This window comes from Colobus angolensis, unplaced genomic scaffold (assembly GCF_000951035.1).
Source record: "Colobus angolensis palliatus isolate OR3802 unplaced genomic scaffold, Cang.pa_1.0 Scaffold584, whole genome shotgun sequence".
Lineage (NCBI taxonomy): Eukaryota > Metazoa > Chordata > Mammalia > Primates > Cercopithecidae > Colobus > Colobus angolensis.
In genome coordinates this window covers 51,500-70,318 of record NW_012119421.1, presented here as the reverse complement: position 1 = coordinate 70,318, position 18,819 = coordinate 51,500, and the positions used below count along the sequence as shown (strand labels likewise).

General features: G+C 46.8%; 1 protein-coding gene across 1 annotated transcript in view; it reads right to left on the bottom strand.

Moving 5' to 3' along the window:
- The window catches only part of LOC105526273 (putative neuroblastoma breakpoint family member 6-like protein), a 255,070-nt gene that overhangs the window by 230,508 nt on the left and 5,743 nt on the right, over positions 1-18,819 (bottom strand). Inside the window, 2 exon segments of the mRNA XM_011962215.1 lie at positions 18,478-18,555; positions 18,558-18,706. Of these exon segments, the coding sequence (XP_011817605.1) occupies positions 18,478-18,555; positions 18,558-18,706 (227 nt within the window).

Here is an 18,819-nt window from a genome sequence, read left to right as displayed (position 1 = left end):
GAAAGAATCCAACCCATGAAGCTCTGCTGGGCAAGGAGATGGATGGACAGGACTGCACAAATCCCGGAGCACAGGTGAGAGAATCTTCAGCGAATTAACACTGGGCTCACCAGCGGGGAAGAAAGGAAGGGAAGTGAGGAGGTGATAGATGAGGAAACAGAGGGAGCAGAGCCTGGAGGCCTCTCTGAGTTTAGAGAGCAGGAGCTGTCGGGCTGAGCGGGTGAGAGATGGACAGAGGTAGGCCTATGGTCAAAGAGGAGGTGTTGACCTCCTTTTTGCTCTAGAGGTTGAGCAGATCCAGGTGATTGCAAGGTCCTGGAAGGCTCTAGAGGTTGAGCAGATCCAGGTGATTGCAAGGTCCATAACGTAAACAAGATATTGAGTGTCTAAAATGGAAAAGCCCTTAGAGATAACCCAGTCAAGGAATTGAAAAGCAGTGTGTGAGCACAGCACCCTTGTGGCCAGTAAAGTTTCCCCAGATGGTGGCAGGATGGCAGTAGAGAGAAAGACTATGAGGGGATACCTATGTCAAGAGATAGAAGCCAGCCGGGTGCAGTGACTCACGCCTGTAATCCCAGCACTTTGGGAGGCTGAGGCGGGTGGATCACCTGAGGTCAAGAGTTTGAGACCAGCCTAGCCAACATGGTGAAACCCCATCTGTACCAAAAACACAAAAATTAACCAGGCATAGTAGCAGGCACCTGTAATCCCAGCTACTCGGGAGGCTGAGGCAGGAGAATGGCGTGAACCCGGGAGGCGGAGGTTGCAGTGAGCTGAGATCATGCCACTGCACTCCAGCCTGGGTGACAAGAGCAAAACTCCATCTGAAAAAAAAAGAAAAAAAGAGACAGAAGCCAAGTAACCGGAGGCCAGCAGGAGGGTGATGGGGAGCCATAGAGGGTGGTGTAGCTTCACAGGACAAGAGCTTTAAATGAGGATACTGGAGTCACATCTGCATATAACATATCTGGAATCAAGAGGAAATCCAAACACATTTCTGGATCCTGTCATTTCTGGTTCCTGGAGTTTGGGAGAAGGAGCTGCCTCCATTCATAAGGGCTGCAGAGAGATAGTGTGGTATCCTTAGGGATGGCAGGCATTTGGAGGTCCTGTGAGAAAATTTGCTTGTCACACACCATTATAGCCTGGGGTTTTATTTACACACTACCCCAAGGTCCAAGTGCAGGACCTGATTGGTGGCAGGTGCTCAAAATTTTTTACTGGATTAATGACTGGATGGGTGGATAGGTAAGTGCATAGGTGGTGGTTGGGTGAATGAATAGATGGGTATGATGGGTAGATGGATGGATGGATAAGTAGTGGATGGATGGATAGACGTATGGACAGATGGATGCATGGATAATGAATGGATGAATTAGTGGGTGAATGGATGGATGGTAGGGTGGATGGATATATGGATAGACAGATGGATGCATGGATGGTGGATGGATGACTGAGTTGGTAGTTATGATGGATGACTGGAAGGATGGATAGGCAGACGGACAGAAGGACAGATGGATGGAAAGATGGACAGACAGACAGATGGATGGCTGGGTGGGTAGGTGGATAGATGAATGAATGGGAAGGTAGATGGGTGAATAAACGGGTGAGTGAAAGGATGAACAGAAAGAAGAGCCTGTGGGGCATGGGAGTGGGTGAATTAAAAAGTGCATGAATTGAATAAACGGGACATTGCAGGAAACATAGAATAGCCTAGGAGGTCAGAAAGGTGATAGAGATAACACGTCCAGCCTTGCCTCAGTCATCTAGACCACTCATAAGAACAGTATAACCACATGGAGGTTGCAAAAGCCACCATCCCTCTGCTCCCTAGTGCCCCCCAACCCAGAGGCTTATCTGTGGGCAGGAGCCGCCATCTGTGTCCCCAGGTTCCAGGCTGCAATGGCAGAGGACCTGGGACCAAGGGAGCAGACTGGCTACCTCTGGGAACCCCTCTTCCTTCTCAGGATCCTGGTCAGACTCCCCAGGAAGCAGGGGAGAATGTAGGCCTTAGGCTCTGATCCCAGAAGCTCTAGACCTGCCTTTGCCTCTCTCTGTCCTTACACAGGTCATTTGACTTCTCTTGGCCACTCTTCCTGGCAAGAATTTTAGGAAAAATGGCCCTGTCTTCTCCCTTCCACCTGCCCATGCCAGTGCTGTGGTGACATAAGTCAGCTGTCTGATGGGGAAGGAAGCCTCAGACCCTGGAAAGATGAGTCCAGCTCCCTCACCCAAGGAAGTCCACGAATAGGGCAGAAACTGGCCTGGCCTAGGGACTCTTTCCTGCACCTAACTCTATCCTCCAGCCACAGGGTTGTAGAGGGAATAGGTTTCCTCTGAGCCAAGGTAAACATCCGAGCTGTATCTCCCTTCAGTTTCTGATTCCCCATTATCCCAACCACCAGGACCATGCCCCTCCCCAGCCATACCATGGCAAGCCAGGCCTGGAGAGCAGAGATAAGGCCCTCCTGGCCAGAAGACCACAAGCAGGGGATAAGAGGGAGGGGAAGTCTTCTCTTCTGCCCACTCAAAGCTAGAATTCTGCTTCCTTCCCCAGAGGCACACCCCAGGAGAGCATCTGGGCAGCCATCCCAGCCTCTCTGAGACTGGGGAGAGGGCCTGGGGTATTTTGCCCACCAGTATTCAGTATCAGTGATGTCCTCATTAATTCATTTCTCATTTGGTGGCACCAATCAAAGGCAGAAAATCCTGCTCAGCTGAGCACCAGGGAAGCAGGAGAATGCAGCGCTGGTTGCCACGTGTTGGAAGAGACTCCTTCAGATCTCTCAGCAGGTAACTAGATGGCCACAGGGGCCCCAAGGCCTGAAAATCCAGGTCCAACATCCAAATTGTATAGCAACCTTTCATGGACAGCTCCTCCATGCCAGGCCTCATGCTGGGTACTGAGGTTATGGATCCATCCCAGCCTTCACAGAACATCTGGGAACAATGCCTAATGCAGCCTAGGAAATCTGGGAAGGCTTCACAGAAGAGGTGACATGCTACTTGGATTTTGAGGGATGAAAGAGATTTCTTCAGACATAGAAATAAGCGAAGAGCATTCCAAAGCAGAGGGAAACTGTGGGAAAAGGCCTGGAGCCATGAAAAAAGTAGCACATGATTACACGATGATGGTAACTGGAATGATTGAAGTGTCAGTTTCATGAAGCAGAAGAGGGCCAGGCGCGGTGGCTCAGGCCTGTAATCCCACCACTTTGAGAGGCTGAGGTGGGCAGATCACGAGGTCAGGAGATCCAGACCATCCTGGCTAACATGGTGAAGCCCCATCTCTACTAAAAATACAAAAAATTAGCCGGGTGTGGTGGCACATGCCTGTAGTCCCAGCTACTTGGGAGGCTGAGGCAGGAGAATCGCTTGAACCCGGCAGGTGGAGGTTGCAATGAACCAATACTGTACCACTGCACTCCAGCCTGGGTGACAAAGCAAGATTCTGTCTCCGAAAAATAAATAAATAAATAAATAAATACAAAATTACCTGGGTGTGGTAGCACATGCCTATAATCCCAGCGACTCGGGAGGCTGAGGCAGGAGAATTGCTTGAACTCAGGAGGCAGAGGTTGTGGTGAGCCGAGATTGAGCCATTGTACACCAGCCTGGGCAACAAGAACGAAACTCCATCTCAAAACAAAAAAAAAATTAATTAATTTTTTAAAAAATGAGGAAGAGGAGTTGAGAAAGGGAGTATCAAGAGATGAGGCTCTTGGATCTACCCAGATAATCCAAGATAATCTCCTCATCGCAAGATCCTTAACGTTAATCACATTTTCAAAGTTCTTTCGACATGTGAAATGACATATTCACAGGTTCCAGGGATTAGGACCTGGAAAAAAAAGAGACAGATGAGGCTCCAGGGTGAAGAAGGATTCAGGGTCTGGTTTTGAAGGGCCTCAAAGGACTTGAGGAAGACTTAGAACTTTATCCCATGGACAGCGAGGAACCAATGGATGGATGATTTTATTGTTTTATTTTTTTTTATTTTTTGAAGGAATTTTGCTTTTGTCGCCCCCGCTGGAGTGCAGTGGCACAGTCTTGGCTCACTGCAACTTCCATTTCCTGGTTTCAAGTGACTCTCCTGCCTCAGCCTTCCAAGTAGCTGGGATTGATTACAAGCGCCTGCCACCATGCCCGGCAAATTTTTGTATTTTTAGTAGAGACGGGGTTTCACTATGTTGGCCAGGCTGGTCTCGAACTCCTGACCTCAGGTGATCCACCTGCCTTGGCCTCCCAAAGTGCTGGGATTATAGGCATGAGCCACCGTGCCCAGCCAATTTTCAGTTGGGTGGTGACATACTGGAATTAGTAATTTGGAAGAAGCTCTCCAGCTAAGTATAGCAAGGGTGGTATCCCAGAAATGAAGGCAGGGAGACCAGGAGGAAGCCAAGACGTCATCCAAGGAGACAATAATGGTGGCCTGGCTTCCTGCAGGGGCTGTAAGGTGGGAGAAAAGGGGCAGATCCCACAGGAAGGAGCAACAGACCGGATGTAGGGGGTAACTGGCAGGGAAGGTGTTCAGGACCAGTTCAAGTTTCTGGATTCACCAGGACAGAAAAGCTCGTTTTCAGGAGAAAACATGGAAGAGCTCAGCTGGGAGGCATGTTTAGTTTGGGGTGTGTGTGGAGCTTCAAGGAGAGCTGGGGGTCTGAAAGGCAGGACTATGAGGTGCTGCTCAGGGTCATGCAGCATCAATGTCATCTGTGGGTCTAGAATGCAGGTCCTCCCTCCCTCCCCACCACCACCACCACCACCATTCCCAGGCCTGGGCCACCTTCTGCCTCTGTTATGGCACCCATTCCAACCTCCATGTCTTGGTTCTCACTGTTCCCCTGCCCAGCATACTTCCCTCCTCCATACAAGTCCCACCCATCCCTCTAGTTCCCACTTTAACTCAGGGGTTAGAGCAAAGGTCCGAGGTCAGAGGTGGATGGGGCCTGAAAGAGGGGTGGTGAGTGTGGCAGAAAATGCAGAGGCCTCATTTAGAGCCCAGCTCAGCCTCAAAATGGCTGTGGGACATGGGCAGATTACATTCCCTCTCTGGGCCTCAACTTCCCAACCTTTCAGAGGTGAATAAGGAAAGATCCTTGAACCCACGGATCTGGAAAGTGTCATAAGGTAAAACACTGTCAGGACACTAAAGGTATATCACAGGACACACTCTACAAATGAGGGGATAGCTTATGAAAAAAGACTTGGTGACCCAGCACGGTGGTTCATGCCTGTAATCCCAACAATTTGGGAGGCCAAGACAGGCGGATTGCCTGAGGTCAGGAGTTCGAGACCAGCCTGGCCAACATGGCGAAACCCTTTCTCTACTAAAAATACAAAAATTAGCCAGGTGTGGTGGCAGGTGCCTGTAATCCCAGCTACTTGGGAGGCTGAGACAGGAGAATCGCATGAACCCGGGAGGAGAAGGTTGCAGTGAGCCAACATCGTGCCACTGCACTCCAGCCTGGGCAAGAAGAATGAAACTCTGTCTCAAAAAAAAAAAAAGAAAAAAGAAAAAGAAAAAAAGCCTTAGTGGCATTTTCTCTGAGCCTTGAAGAATGAGTAGAATTTCAGCAAGTTGAGGTGGAGGTGAAGCAGGGCACTTGGGGCAGAGGGAACAGCCTGAGCAAAGGCCAGGAGGCAGAAAGTTCAGGGCGGGTTCAGGGAAGAAGGAGTGTTCTGTTTCTTTCTAAGTCAACAGCTCAAGGGCTTTTTATAAGCAGGCTGCCCAAGCGGGCAACCTCCAGTAAACAGCTGTTTCCACAGTCGAGGTCACACACAGGGTCATGCTTGCACAACGACCTGTTTGCACAATCTTAGCCGCCTGCTATATTCCAGCCAACTCTGGCCCTGGCAGCTGAGCACCACAGCCTCAACTTCTGGGCACTCACCCCAGCTTGCCCACCTGGTCCCCGCCCCAGCCGCTCTGGAACGAGCTGCTCCTTGACATACCCCGAAGCCTAACACAACACAGGCAGTAACAGAAACAGAAACAGAAACAACCCAGGGCTCAGTAGCTAAGCTGCCGAGAATAGGGTGAATCGGGTTCCCTCACCAGCACTCCCTTACCAGGGGTTTCCAACACACAGAGGCCTTGTCTGATGGAGGCGGGGCGGGAGGCAGGACAGCTGGAGGAGGAAGTATCCACAAAGCCTGACACTGGGTGGAGGTGGAGGGGATGACTCCTTGTCTGTCTTGTGCTCTTCAATGCATCATAGTAAACACTTATTAAGCATTTACTGTGTGCCTGGCTGTGTTCCACATGCCTTATAGTCACTGATTTCTCTCAAGAATCCTATGAAGCCAATACTGTTAGTCCCATTTTACAAATGACAAAACCGAGGCTCAAAGAGATTAAACACTTGTTCGGAGTCACACAGGCAGCAAGTGGCAAAGCCAAGCAGCCTGACTCCTCAGTTCATCATCTCAGCCTCAGTACGCTCTAAAGAAAGTTCTTCCTTAAATCTAACTTTCATTTCCTTAAATCTAACTTTTATTCCGACTGCTGCAGCTCCATTTCCTGGTGCAGGTCCTCAACAGAGAATGGAGCACAAAGGAGATCAGTAGAATCTGGCTCCTAAATATTGAATTATGCAGAAGGGAAAAAGGAAAGCAACTTCACTGAGCACCTACTATGTGCTGATTACCATACTAGGCATTGTATTTCTGATAGCCCATTTAATTGTCACAAAATCCCTGGGAGGAGTTATTATCGCCGTGACAGATTAGGAAACAGAGGCTTGGAGAAGGTAAACACCGTCTCCAAGGCTCTGCAGCCCAACAGATATGCATCAAGTATCCCCTGTGTGTCCAACACTGTACTGAGGCTGGAAAGGCAGATGTGAGAATGTGGTTTCTGCCCTCAAGGAGCTCACAGTATAATGGAGGATGCAGGTGACCAACAGCCTACCACAGTATTACAGGATGAATGGGGAGGAGGGCCCTGATTCAGCTTGATTAAGGTGTGGAAGCCCAGAGGGATGCTGAGCTCAGGCTGGATGCTTGAACTGGGTCAGGAACAGGACTTAGCCAGTGGGAGGTGACAGGCGCTCCGCAGAAGAAAGTCACAGGGTTGTTCCAGAGCCTGGGGCAAACAGGGAAATGCTAGTGAATTTGGCATGACTGGAGCATGACAGGCTGGATCTAAGGAAGCAGGGGCTGGCGAGGCAGAAGAGGAAGGTGAGGGTAACTTGCATATCCGGTTCAGGAGTTAGGCTGCGACGACGGGCCTCTGAAGAAAGGCAGGGAGAAGAGAAGGATTGCAGGGCCGTTGGCAGGGCTGAGATGGGAGCTCCATAAAGGCAGGAACTAAAACTGCATCTCACCATTGTGTCCCTGCTCCAGGCACAAGTTCTCTGAATGATGAACAAAAGGCCCTTTCTCCTTCATTAAGAACTGACTGGGGCCGGGCGCGGTGGCTTATGCCTGTAATTCCAACACTTCGGGAGGCTGAGGTGGGCAGGTCACTTGAGGCCAGGAGTTTGAGACCAGCCTGACCAACACGGCAAAACCCTGTCTCTACTAAAAATATTTTAAAAATAGCCAGGCGGGCGGGTGCCTGTAGTCCCAGCTACTCAGGAGGCTGAGGCGGGAGAATCACTTGAAACTGGGAGGCAGAGGTTGCAGTGAGCCGAGATCGCACCACTGCACTCCAGCCTGGATGGCAGAGCGAGACTCCGTCTCAAAAAATATAAAAATAAAAAATAAACTGGAAGGCCAGGTGCGGTGGCTCACACGTGTAAAACCAGCACTTTGGGAGGCTGAGGTGGGCGGATCACTTGAGGTCAGGAGTTCAAGACCAGCCTGGCCAACATGGTGAAACACCATCTCTACTAAAAATACAAAAATTAGCCAGGCGTGGTGGCAGGCACTTGTAATTCCAGCTACTTGGGAGGCTGAGGCATAAGAATCACTTGAACCCGGGAGGCAGAGGTTGCAGTGAGCCACAATCGGGCCACTGCATTCCAGCCTGGGTGACAAAGTGAGACTCTGTCTCAAAAAAAAAAAAAAAAAAATAAAGAACTGACTGGACATGGGAATGTGGAGAAGGGGTTGTAAGCAATGACTCCTGCCTGAGTCCCTGAGCTGTGTGACTAGTGAGAGGAGGGGAGGGTGGTTAATTCACCATGACAAAGTATATGGGGATTGGAGACAGATTTGGTGAAGTGGGGGAAGATTCATCCAGTTGATCATTCATTCAACAAACACACATGGAGGCCTTACTGTGTGGCAAGCAGTGTTATAGACACTCGAGATAAGGTTTTGAACAAAACAGACAAAAACTGTCGCCCTTATGGAACTTTCAGTCTAGTGGGGATTGAGACAGCCAATATCAGATGGTGAAAAGGGATATGGGGGAGAGAGAGATAGGGAGTAGGAGGGAAGGGGCTTGTAAATTTTGAAAAGGGTGCTCAGAGAAGGCCTCCATGAGAAGTGACATTTGAGCAAAGACCTAAAGAAGGGGAGGGACTAGCCCATGTAGCTATTTGCGGGGGAAAGAGTCCAGGCAAATGAAACAGTAAGGGCAAAATCTCTGAGGCAAGAGACAGCATAACGTTAAAGAAGCAAAGAACACAGAGTGGCTGGAGCAAGGCAGCAAGGGGGAGAATAACAGAAGAGGGATCCAGGAGGTAATGGGGATACCAGGTTGTATAGGGCCTTGTAGACCATTGAAAGGGCTTTGACTCTGAATGAGACAGGAGCTGTTGGAAAGGTTGGGACAAGGATGGCCTGATCAGACTTCTTGATATCGCACTGACTGCTGAAGGAACTACAGACAGGTGGGGGAACAAGGATGAATGGAAGCAGGAGAGCAGGGAGGAGGTTATTGTGATGATCTAGGCAAGAGATGAGGGTAGCTTGGAGCTGGCTGGTATTGGTTTCAGTGATATTTATATTTTCTAATATATGATCATACAAATATTTGAGCGTAGAGCCAAGTTGAACTTTACAGTGAATACCCAGGATTCTGGTCATATTTTGAAAGAAGAGAGTCCATGGGACTCCCTGAGCGAGCAGAGCCTGTGGGATATCTTGGGAGGGTTGCAGCAGGCAGTCAGGTCGTTTGGCCTGGAACTAGAACTGCAGCCCTGGTCTGCAGCATCACATCAGACCCAGATGCCTAAAAAGGATTATATGTTAAAGACAGTCTGCTGGTCTGTTGGTACCTAACCTTTACTGGGTTATGAATCCAATAAACTATGAGCAATTTGAACATTTCTGAGAAAATGCAAATAAAGTTATTTGTAGTTGCAGAGGAATCATGAATACAGACAATAAAAGACATAAAATGTAGTCTATTTCACTCAGTTACAAAATATTCAGTGTTGCAGAACCATTGTGGGTAAACATTACTAATTTTTAGTGAACATATAAAGACTCCGTGCCTCACCAAGACATCGTCCTGTCTTTCTCCCAAAATTCCTGTTTCTCCATCTGCCTGGTCTATGGGCAATGCACAGAATATGTAATGAAGAAGGGAGTAGTGAGTATTGGGTTATAAATTTCCCTGGAACCTGGAACACACCCTTCTGAATACTGTGAAGATTTGGGTCCCAAGGCTAGAGCTGAAAAGAGGCTTGGGGCTGGCTGGGTGAGCCTTCCAGCCCGGGTTTGCCTCCAAGTGATGCTCCCCCAGGGTGGGGGACATAGGGATGGCACCCAGCCAGGTGGGAGCCTGGACTCTGCCCAGCCTCAAAGCTTTGAGCTCAGGAAATCCGGAGGCAGGGGAGGGGGACATTGTTGCCACATTCCCCAGCCCTTTAAGACCCCCGAGGCAGGAAGGCTGCCGGGGCCTCACCAGCTTCTCTCACAGGCTCCTTCCTGGGAGGAAAGGGCTGCCTGTGCCCTCAAAGACTCAAGGGAGGGCAGAAGGGAGGCTCGGAAAGTGTTGCAATCCCCAGCCCCCAGGCCTCTCAGAGGCTGAGCCATTAACTACAGAGCTCAGGGAGAGACGCTGGACTGCAGCTGGTTTCAGGAACTTCTCTTGACAGGAGAAGAGAGACCAAGGAGGCCAAGCAGGGGCCGGGCCAGAGGCTCCAACGTGAGCAGGGGATCCCTAGAGAGCCTTGGGCTTGATGGAGAGCTGGAATCCTGAGGCCACTTCCCCCAGTTCTGCCAAGTATTCATGTCCGGGATCCTAGGCCTGGGGCCAGGGATTCCTCCTTTAGAATCCCAGCCCTGGACACTGAGTCTCTTTTCACAGGATGTCCCTACTTTTTGGGGTATTGCACCAGGGAAGTCACTCACAGCCAAGTATCTCCTTGGGGACACTGAGCTTGGCTGGGGACAGGCATAATAATTCTCCCCTCCCCATGCCTCTGTCTCTCAGGACTTGTGTGTCTGTGAGTTCCAGCTGCACAACCCCTCCCTATCTGGGTCTCTGTCTATTTCACTCTCTGTTTCCATCTTTCCTCCTCAGCTTCTCTCTGGCTTGCTGTCTCTTTGAGTTTCTCTGTCTCCCATATTTCCTGCTATCTCTTGAATCTTAAACTCTTGGTAACAGACTGCTTCCTGGGCTCCAGACGTCTGAGTGCCCTCCGCTCTCTGGGTCGGCATACATTGGGCCCTTTTTCTCTGTCTCTTGACATCTCTCTGGCCTCAATTGTCCTCTCGGTGGGTCTCTCTGTCATTTTGGTTTGTGCAGATTTCAGTCACTGCCTCGCTCTGTCACTTTTTGTGTCACTCTCTCTTTTTCTTTATCTACAGCACATATGGAAAGGCCTCTCCCCCTCTGCTTATTCCCAGCACCCGGCTCCCTCCTCACCCTTCCCACAGAAAGAATCTCGAGGTGAGAGTAGAAACGGCAAGGGAGCAAAGGGTATGAACTGGGGAAGAGAGTGTGAGGGGAGAGGGTTGAGTATGATGAGGGAGAAACAGAAAGAGGGGATGTGAGGACACCCAGGCAAGGAGGCATCAAGGTGTGCTGGGCTGCAGGAGTGAGCACCTGCAGAGCCCAGCGGAGATGGCCGCAGTGACAGGAGGACCAGGGGGCCAAGGAGCTAGGAGGAGGGGATCCAAAAATGGTGCCATCCTCATCAGCTTCCCTTATGTCTTGATTACTCTTCATTCTACCACCCCAAGGTGGTTCTCTCCAACTCCCCTCCTCTTAGATTGCTCTCACATAGTGGCCATCATTTCATAACATTGTGCTGGGCCAGAAGAACAGTAACCAGGTCCCTTCGCATACCAAAGCAGCAACTATTTCAGGATCTTATCTTCTGCAGCCATTCCACCAGGACATGGAATGAGATGGGAAATGAAGAATGCTGATCACTAAAGGGGTAGTCAGGGGCCTCTCATCAAGATCCCTGCCCTTTACCATCCTTTTGCCAACTTCATCTTCTCATGAGGGAACATAAGGCAACCTTCTTTAAGAGTTTTTAAGGTTTCAAACAAAGCATGGCCAAGTGCTAAGCAAACTCCACAGGGATGCCTCCCACATGGAGATATGGGAAGTATAAGGCAGGTTGACAGGAGATGGGAAAACACTGAAGGTCTCTGAGTAGGGCTTTTCTAGCCCTAGGAAAGGTGTGACCACCTCCTTGAGATGACTTATAGGTACTAGGGAATATGTTCCTCTCTACAAAATATCTCTCCTGAACATCTTTTTGTTGTTGTTGCTGTTGTATTTTTTACAGAGTCTCATTCTGTCACCCAGGCTGGAGTGCAGAGGCACTAACTTGGCTCACTGCAGCCTGCATCTCCCAGTTTCAAAGGATTCTCATGCCTCACCCTCCCGAGTGGCTGAGACTACAGGAATGCACCACTATGCTTGGCTAATTTTTGCATTTTTAGTAGAGCTGGGGTTTCACCATGTTGGCCAGGCTGGTCCCAACTCCTGACCTCAAGTGATCCACCCACCTAGGCCTCCCAAAGTGCTGGGATTATAGGTGTGAGCCACCATGCCCAGCCCTGAACATCTTTAACAGATGGTAAAGACCTTCCTCTGTACCTTATTGTGAAATTGGAAAGAGAAATAAGAATGCCTTTGTCAGAGGATAGTATGAGTAATAAAAGCCACATACTTACACCCATCACTGACAAAATGACAAGCCTAATATGGTTTATATTACTATGAAAGCTCAGTGAGTGAATTAAAAAAGTCTCTTTCTATTATGTAGAAGAGTATAAAAGCATATAGTCCCCTAACAATACAAACTTTTGCCCCCAAAGTCAAGTCAAACATTCAAGTAACGGAGAGGAGATATAGGTCAAGGTTTTAATCTATACACACACCAGTGAGGCTACCAACCCAAGGGGCTCTTATATACCTAGAGAAGCTCCAATGGCTAGCATGGAGTTATTCTGGGAAGAGGGCATGCTGGTGGAATTGCTGTTAGATTCAGCCTTTTCTCCAGCAGATAGCCTCGTTGTTTATTTAGATTGAATTACAACATTGAGACTAAACTAACAGAGATCATAAAAATGCCTTGGCGCTGCACAAAGATGGAGAACCCTGGCTATTTACCAAAGGGTTGCCAAGACCAAAGTCTTGTCTTTATGGAAATTCCCTGATATTCTATTAGTCAGATGGCACCTTGTGGGAAAGCAAGCACCTGAGGGCAGATGGAGACCGGAGCTTGAAACCCAGGAAGCATTATAATTGCACCTCCAAACATGTGGACAAGCCTGCCAATATTCTTGGGATGGCTAGAACAGCTTGGGAAAACTGTTCAGGAACTATAATTATCAAGAATATTTCAAGAAGCCTGGGCACGGTGGCTCACGTCTGTAATCTCAGCACTTTGGGAGGCAGGGGTGGGTGAATTGCTTGAGCTCAGGAGTTTGAGGCCAGCCTGGGCAACAAGGCAAGACTCTGTCTCTACCAAAAAGGCAAAAATATAGCCGGGAGTAGTGGCATGCATCTGTGGTCTCAGTTACTCAGGAGGCTGAGGTGTGAGGGTCATTTGACCCAGGTTGTAGGTTGTGGTGAGCCGAGATCATGCCACTGCACTCTAGCCTGGGTGACAGAACAAGAGACCCAGTCTCAAAAAATATATATATTTCAGGAAAGATAAGATGTCCCATTTTAAAGAAGGAGATCTGTTAAACAGATTTGTACATGTGCTGCAGCAGTGGCAGAGAGTCTGCCATAATCTCTTCACTCTCTCCATTCTGGCCTGCTTTGAGTATACCAGCTTGCAGATGCCAGTCCGGGCCAGAGGGACTGAGGTAAGGACAGGAACAGAGCAAATTACCTGACCCACACCAGGGACCTGTACTTGAGACTTGATCCCAGAGCTGTGTTCAGCCTAATCACTTTTTTAAAGTGAATCTTTAGGACCTGCCTGCAGAGAATAACATCTCTCAGTTTAGACAGAAGTGTTGAGCATGTAGAATGTAGGAGCTATGGAGAGATTGATGGAGCTTTATTTTTCTTATCAAAGGAGCACTCACTGGCTAAATCCAGAGCAGAGGAGTCTTCCTGTGCATCAAAGAGGAAGGCATTGCTGCTGGGAAGCTGATGGGAGTCATGGCGGCTGGAATGAATCAAATACTGTTCATCTAGTGAGTCCTCCAGGACTTCATCCATTTCTTCTTCCTGGACCTCCCTCCTGAGCTTGGTGGAGTAGGCAAGACAAGGAATTAAACCCAGGCAGCCTGGAACCACAGCTTCATAGCTAGTTCTCATCTGAAGCTCATGGAAGAGGCACCAAGACCAAAGGGACCATCATATCAAAGAGAAAGTATACAGTCCACTTTTGACTGGGAGTATAGTGAGTCGAGAGTTAGTATAGAAGTGAAAACAGCAAGTGATCAGTGCATTGACCTCATGACACACAGATAAGGTAGTAGACTCAACAACTACTCTAAAATACACTCAGGGCACACAGGACACAAAGACCCATACTATTGGATTCAAAATGCTGTGTTCAGATTTTATTTAATATGATGTGGAGTGGTCCATTGAATACTGGCTTTTGAGACAATGTAACATCCCAGGGCTTTTGCAGATTTTAGGCCCCTAGCTCTAAATACTTGGTATGGTTTCAATTTATTTTTCAAGGTAATTTTCTGGCTATAAAATATCTGCCAACATAATTCAGGACAACTGTGCAGAAACCAGAAAGGCATCTCACTTTGGTTTGTAACCATATAGGTTTTAAAGATACAGAAACCAGGGATCCCTGGTTAGTTTACTTTTTGGTAAGACTGACTAGTTAACTAAGTGTGAGAAATTACTAGGAAATAGGAACCAATACAAGAACTGCAAAGAGAACAGAGAACCATTTTTAAAAGGACACATTGTATAATCAGTCAACAGAAAAAGGAACAATCAGCAGTTTCTGCTATTTCCAGATCTGGGACCTTTAACCTCTTGAGCCCTTGCTTCTGGAATCCTCTCTAGATTTGAGCCCTTGCTTCTGGAATCCTCTCTAGATTGGAGTCCTTGCTTCTGGAATCCTCTCTAGATTTGGTCAGTCCATTATCAGCCCCTTCATCATTCAGAGTTACCTGGGAGCCAGTAGCTTTTGCCTGTCTTCATTTTTCTTACCATTGTGATATTCTGCAAACCAAAATTAGAAAGAGCTGGTCAGCAATTAAGCAGGTCCCATTTCACACATTGCACACATGGGGTCTATATGATCAGGGACATAACACTTTACATGTGTGTTCAGAATGCTCTCGGAGAATTATTGCAGGAGGCCTCAGGTTGTGTCTTTAGAGAAGTGGCCTGGCGGGCTTGCCTGAGCCCACTGGACAGGGTGTTCCTGATGTGGTGAATCCTCACCATGACATCAGCTACCTGAAGTAGAGAAAAAAGTTTAAAATGTCTTTTGTTCCCCAGTTCAAAGAATACTTGCCTGGCTGCCCTTTGGACTTCTCCAGTTATAACCTTCCTTCCTGCCACAGGCTGGTTGCCAGACCATGACTGTTTGTCCCATTGCTACTCACACACAGAACCTGCTCCAGTCTCTGAGAGGACAAATAGCCCTGTCCTACCTCTACTGCAAAACCAGAGGACTGCCCGGGTGCCTTCAAGTCTGTCCCTATTGTGCTTCCTCCAATGTTCTTGGGGGTAATTCTTTTTCTCTTCTTCTCAGTTTGTTAGTGAGAATTGGGGGTGATTCTATGAAAAATATTCCAGTATAAATCAACTTTTCTAACATCAGCTTCTACTATATCCAGTGCCTAAACTTACCCCAAAAGATTTGGACAGTTTATTGGGACTGGAAAATAAATAAATAACCCTGAAAGAGAAATACACTCATGAACATTAAGATACTACTTCAACTGATCTGTACAGCAGCCGTGGAATTATGATTTGACCCACTTTACAAATGAGGAAACAGAAATTCAAGAAGGATCAATCACTTGCACAAAGTTAGTAAATACAGTGCTGAGACTAGAGCCTAGGTAATTCTGATTCTTAGTCCAGGGGTCTTCCCATTCTAACAAGCTGCCTTCTGTCAGACTGTTCTTTCTGACCCCAAAGGTTGAACGGAGACTTCTGCTTCTGGCCAAGTTGGAGTAATAGGGACCAGATTTGTCCTCCACCTTAAGCAACTAAGAAACTGGAAAACGTATTTTAAACTGTAGCTTCAACATTGGATATAGTGCAGTACAGTACAGTGATCCCTGAGAGAGAGAAAATAAAAGAAGTGAGTCCTGTGATTGCTCCAGTTTCCTGCCTGAGATTGTCAACTGCAGAGCAGGGAGGGAGGACCCAGGCAGAGCCTGGTAGTAAGTTTGAAGAAGTCAGGGTGGCAGACACCACGGGACAGACTAGAGAATAGATTGCTGCACAGACAGAATGCCTTGGATATCTGTCTTCAATCTTCAGCTAAGTACTCATTAGTACATGTATTTGAGGAAATTATGCAAAGCAGGGAAAATAACTTCCCAAAAGGAATAGTATCTGTAGCTCACACAGAGCTTGCAACACTTGGTGTTTCCATCAGGTACAGTGAAAATCCCTTTTAGTAGAGGGAGCATTGGTTAGAACAAGGGTCCCCAACCCCAGCACTGGTCCATGGCCTGTTAGGAATGGGGCCGCACAGCAGGAGGTGAGCAGCCAGCAAGAAAACATTACTGCCTGAGCTCTGCCTCCTGTCAGATCAGCGATAGCATTAGATTAGCATTGGAGCACAAGCCCTATTGTGAACTGTACATGCCAGGGATCTAGGCTGCATGCTCCTTATGAGACTTTAACTAGTGCCTGATGATCTGAGGTGGAACAGTTTCCTACTGAAACCACCCAACTCCCAACCCCTACCATCCCACCCCCACCTCGTCTGTGGAAAAATTGTCTTTCATGCAACCAGTCCCTGGTGCCAAATCTGTGGGAGATCACTGGCTTAGAATCTTCAAAAGAGTGTTGCCCCCAGTGTCAACTATGGACTTTGTGTGATAATGACATGCCAATTTAAGTTCATCAACTGTAAAAAATGTACCATTCTGGAGAGAGATGTTGATAGTCTAGGAGGTTATGCATGTGTGGAGGCAGGGGGTATACGGGAAATTTTTGTATTCCCTGCTCAATTTTGCTGTGAATCTGAAACTACTCTAAAAAATAAGGTCTATTTTCTTAAAAGTCATATTGCCTCCATAGTGGGAAAAAAACAGCCGTTGACTAATAGCTGTGCTTATCCTGCCTAAAAAAATTAAAAAGCCAGCTTGAAAAGATGCAAATTGTTTTTAAATAACTTCATTGTATATTAAAACAAAGCTAAAAGAATTTTAACACAAAATGCAAAAAATCCAGCATTCAATAAGTTACAATTCGCAATGTCTAACATCAAATCAAATAATGTTAGGAATGCAGAGAGACAGAAAACTATATTCCATGATGAGAAGGAAAAAAATATCAATCTACGTAAACTGACTTAGAAAGGACACATTAGGTGAGAACTAAAAAACAAGAGAAAGGACACAGATGACAGAATCTGTAGACAAGAACATTGAAACAAATATAACTATATTTCTTGTATTAAAGAAGCTAGGCCAGCTGTGGCGGCTCATGCTTGTAATCCCAGCACTTTGCGAGGCCAAGGTGGGTGGGTCACCTGAGGTCAGGAGTTCGAGACCAGCCTGGCCAATGTGGTGAAACCCCGTCTCTATGAAAAATATGAAAATTAGCTGGGCATGGAGGCACATGCCTGTAATCAAAGCTACTCAGAAGGCTGAGGCACAGGAATCACTTGCGCCAAAATCTCACCACTGCACTTCAGCCTGGGCAACAGAGCAAGACTCTGTCTCAAAAAATAGAATACAATAAAATAGATAGAGGAAAATATGAAATGATGAGGAGTTACATAGAAGACTTTAAAAAAAGACATAAATTAAATTTAGATGAAAAATAAAGTCTGAGATGAAAATACACTGGATAGGATTTACAGCAGATTAGATGCTGCTAAAGAAAGATTAATGAATTCCAAGACATGGAAATAGAAACAAAGAGAGAAAAAAAAAGATACAACAAAAATGAACAGACTATTAGTCAGCTGTGGTAAAAATTCAAAGCAGCTAATACAAATATAGCTGGAGTCTTTGAAGAACAGGATCGAGAGAAAGAATAGAATGTATATTATATATATTTGATATATATGCCATATGTAATATATTGTATATGCCATATTTAAGATATATATGTCATTATTATTCAAATTTGATCAGAACTATAAACATGCAGATGCAAGAAACTAAAGTAAAACAATATGTAAAAGATAAAACTATACAAGGTCTTATCATAACCAAACTGCTTAAAACCAGTGATAAATAGAAAATCTCAAAAGCAGCCAGTGAAAAAAGACATTATATACAGAGGAACAAAAATAAAAATTATGGTAGACTTCTTATTGTTAACAATGTAAGCCAGAAGACAGTGGAATATCACTTTTCAAACACTTTTTAAAAACAAAACCTGTCAACTAGAATCCTACATCCAGTGAAAATATCTTCCAGAAATGAAGGTGAGTTCTTATGCTCATTAAGATGAAGTAATCCACTATACTCTATCCCTCTTACTGATTGAAACTGAGAACTCTCAGGCCAGGCACAGTGGCTCACACCTGTAATCCCAGCACTTCGGGAGGCCAAAGCAGGTGGATCACTTTAGCTCAGTAGTTCAAGACCAGCCTAGGCAACATGGTGAAACACTGCCTCTACAAAAAATACAAAAATTAGCCAGGCATGGTGGCACACACCTGTAGTCCCAGCTGCTTGGGAGGCTGAGGTGGGAGCTTGAGCCCAGGAGGCACAGATTGCAGTCAGCCAAGATCGTGTCACTGAACTCCAGCTTGGGTAAGAGAGAAAGACTCTGTCTCAAAATAAAACACAAAACTCAGAACTGTTGAAAGAATATGAAAAGCAATTACCTGAGTGCTCTAAAGAGAAAACAATAGAATGCAGATTAAGGACCATAGTCAAAACTAAAATAAAATCTACAATGAAGATAACTTTGCATTTTTTCTCCCCACTTTGGGGCACTTGGGAGGAGCTAAGGGTCTTCAGAGCCTGTAGCCAAGTTACCTGTAGCCAGTTTTCTGACAAGGATCTCTGTCAGCTGGATTCCTTGTACCATTTGCTCACAGAATCTCTGTCTCTGGCAATGCCAGTTTTCCTGAGAAGGCCCTCAAAAGACTTAACTGTGTTCTTCACATGCTGGGTGAAAAGGTAGCAGACACCTCTCCCTTCCTGTATCTTCTGTTGTGAGTGGGTCAGTTCTTTAGCCTGAGCCTGAATTAAGGGATCATGTATCCTAAGGTGAGAAAGAAGAGTAAAATGTAAGAGGGAATGTAGTGAATAATAGGTTATAGAAGTTTCAGAGGAGACATCTCTTAGAATCCCTGTAAAGAACTCCCAAGTTGAATT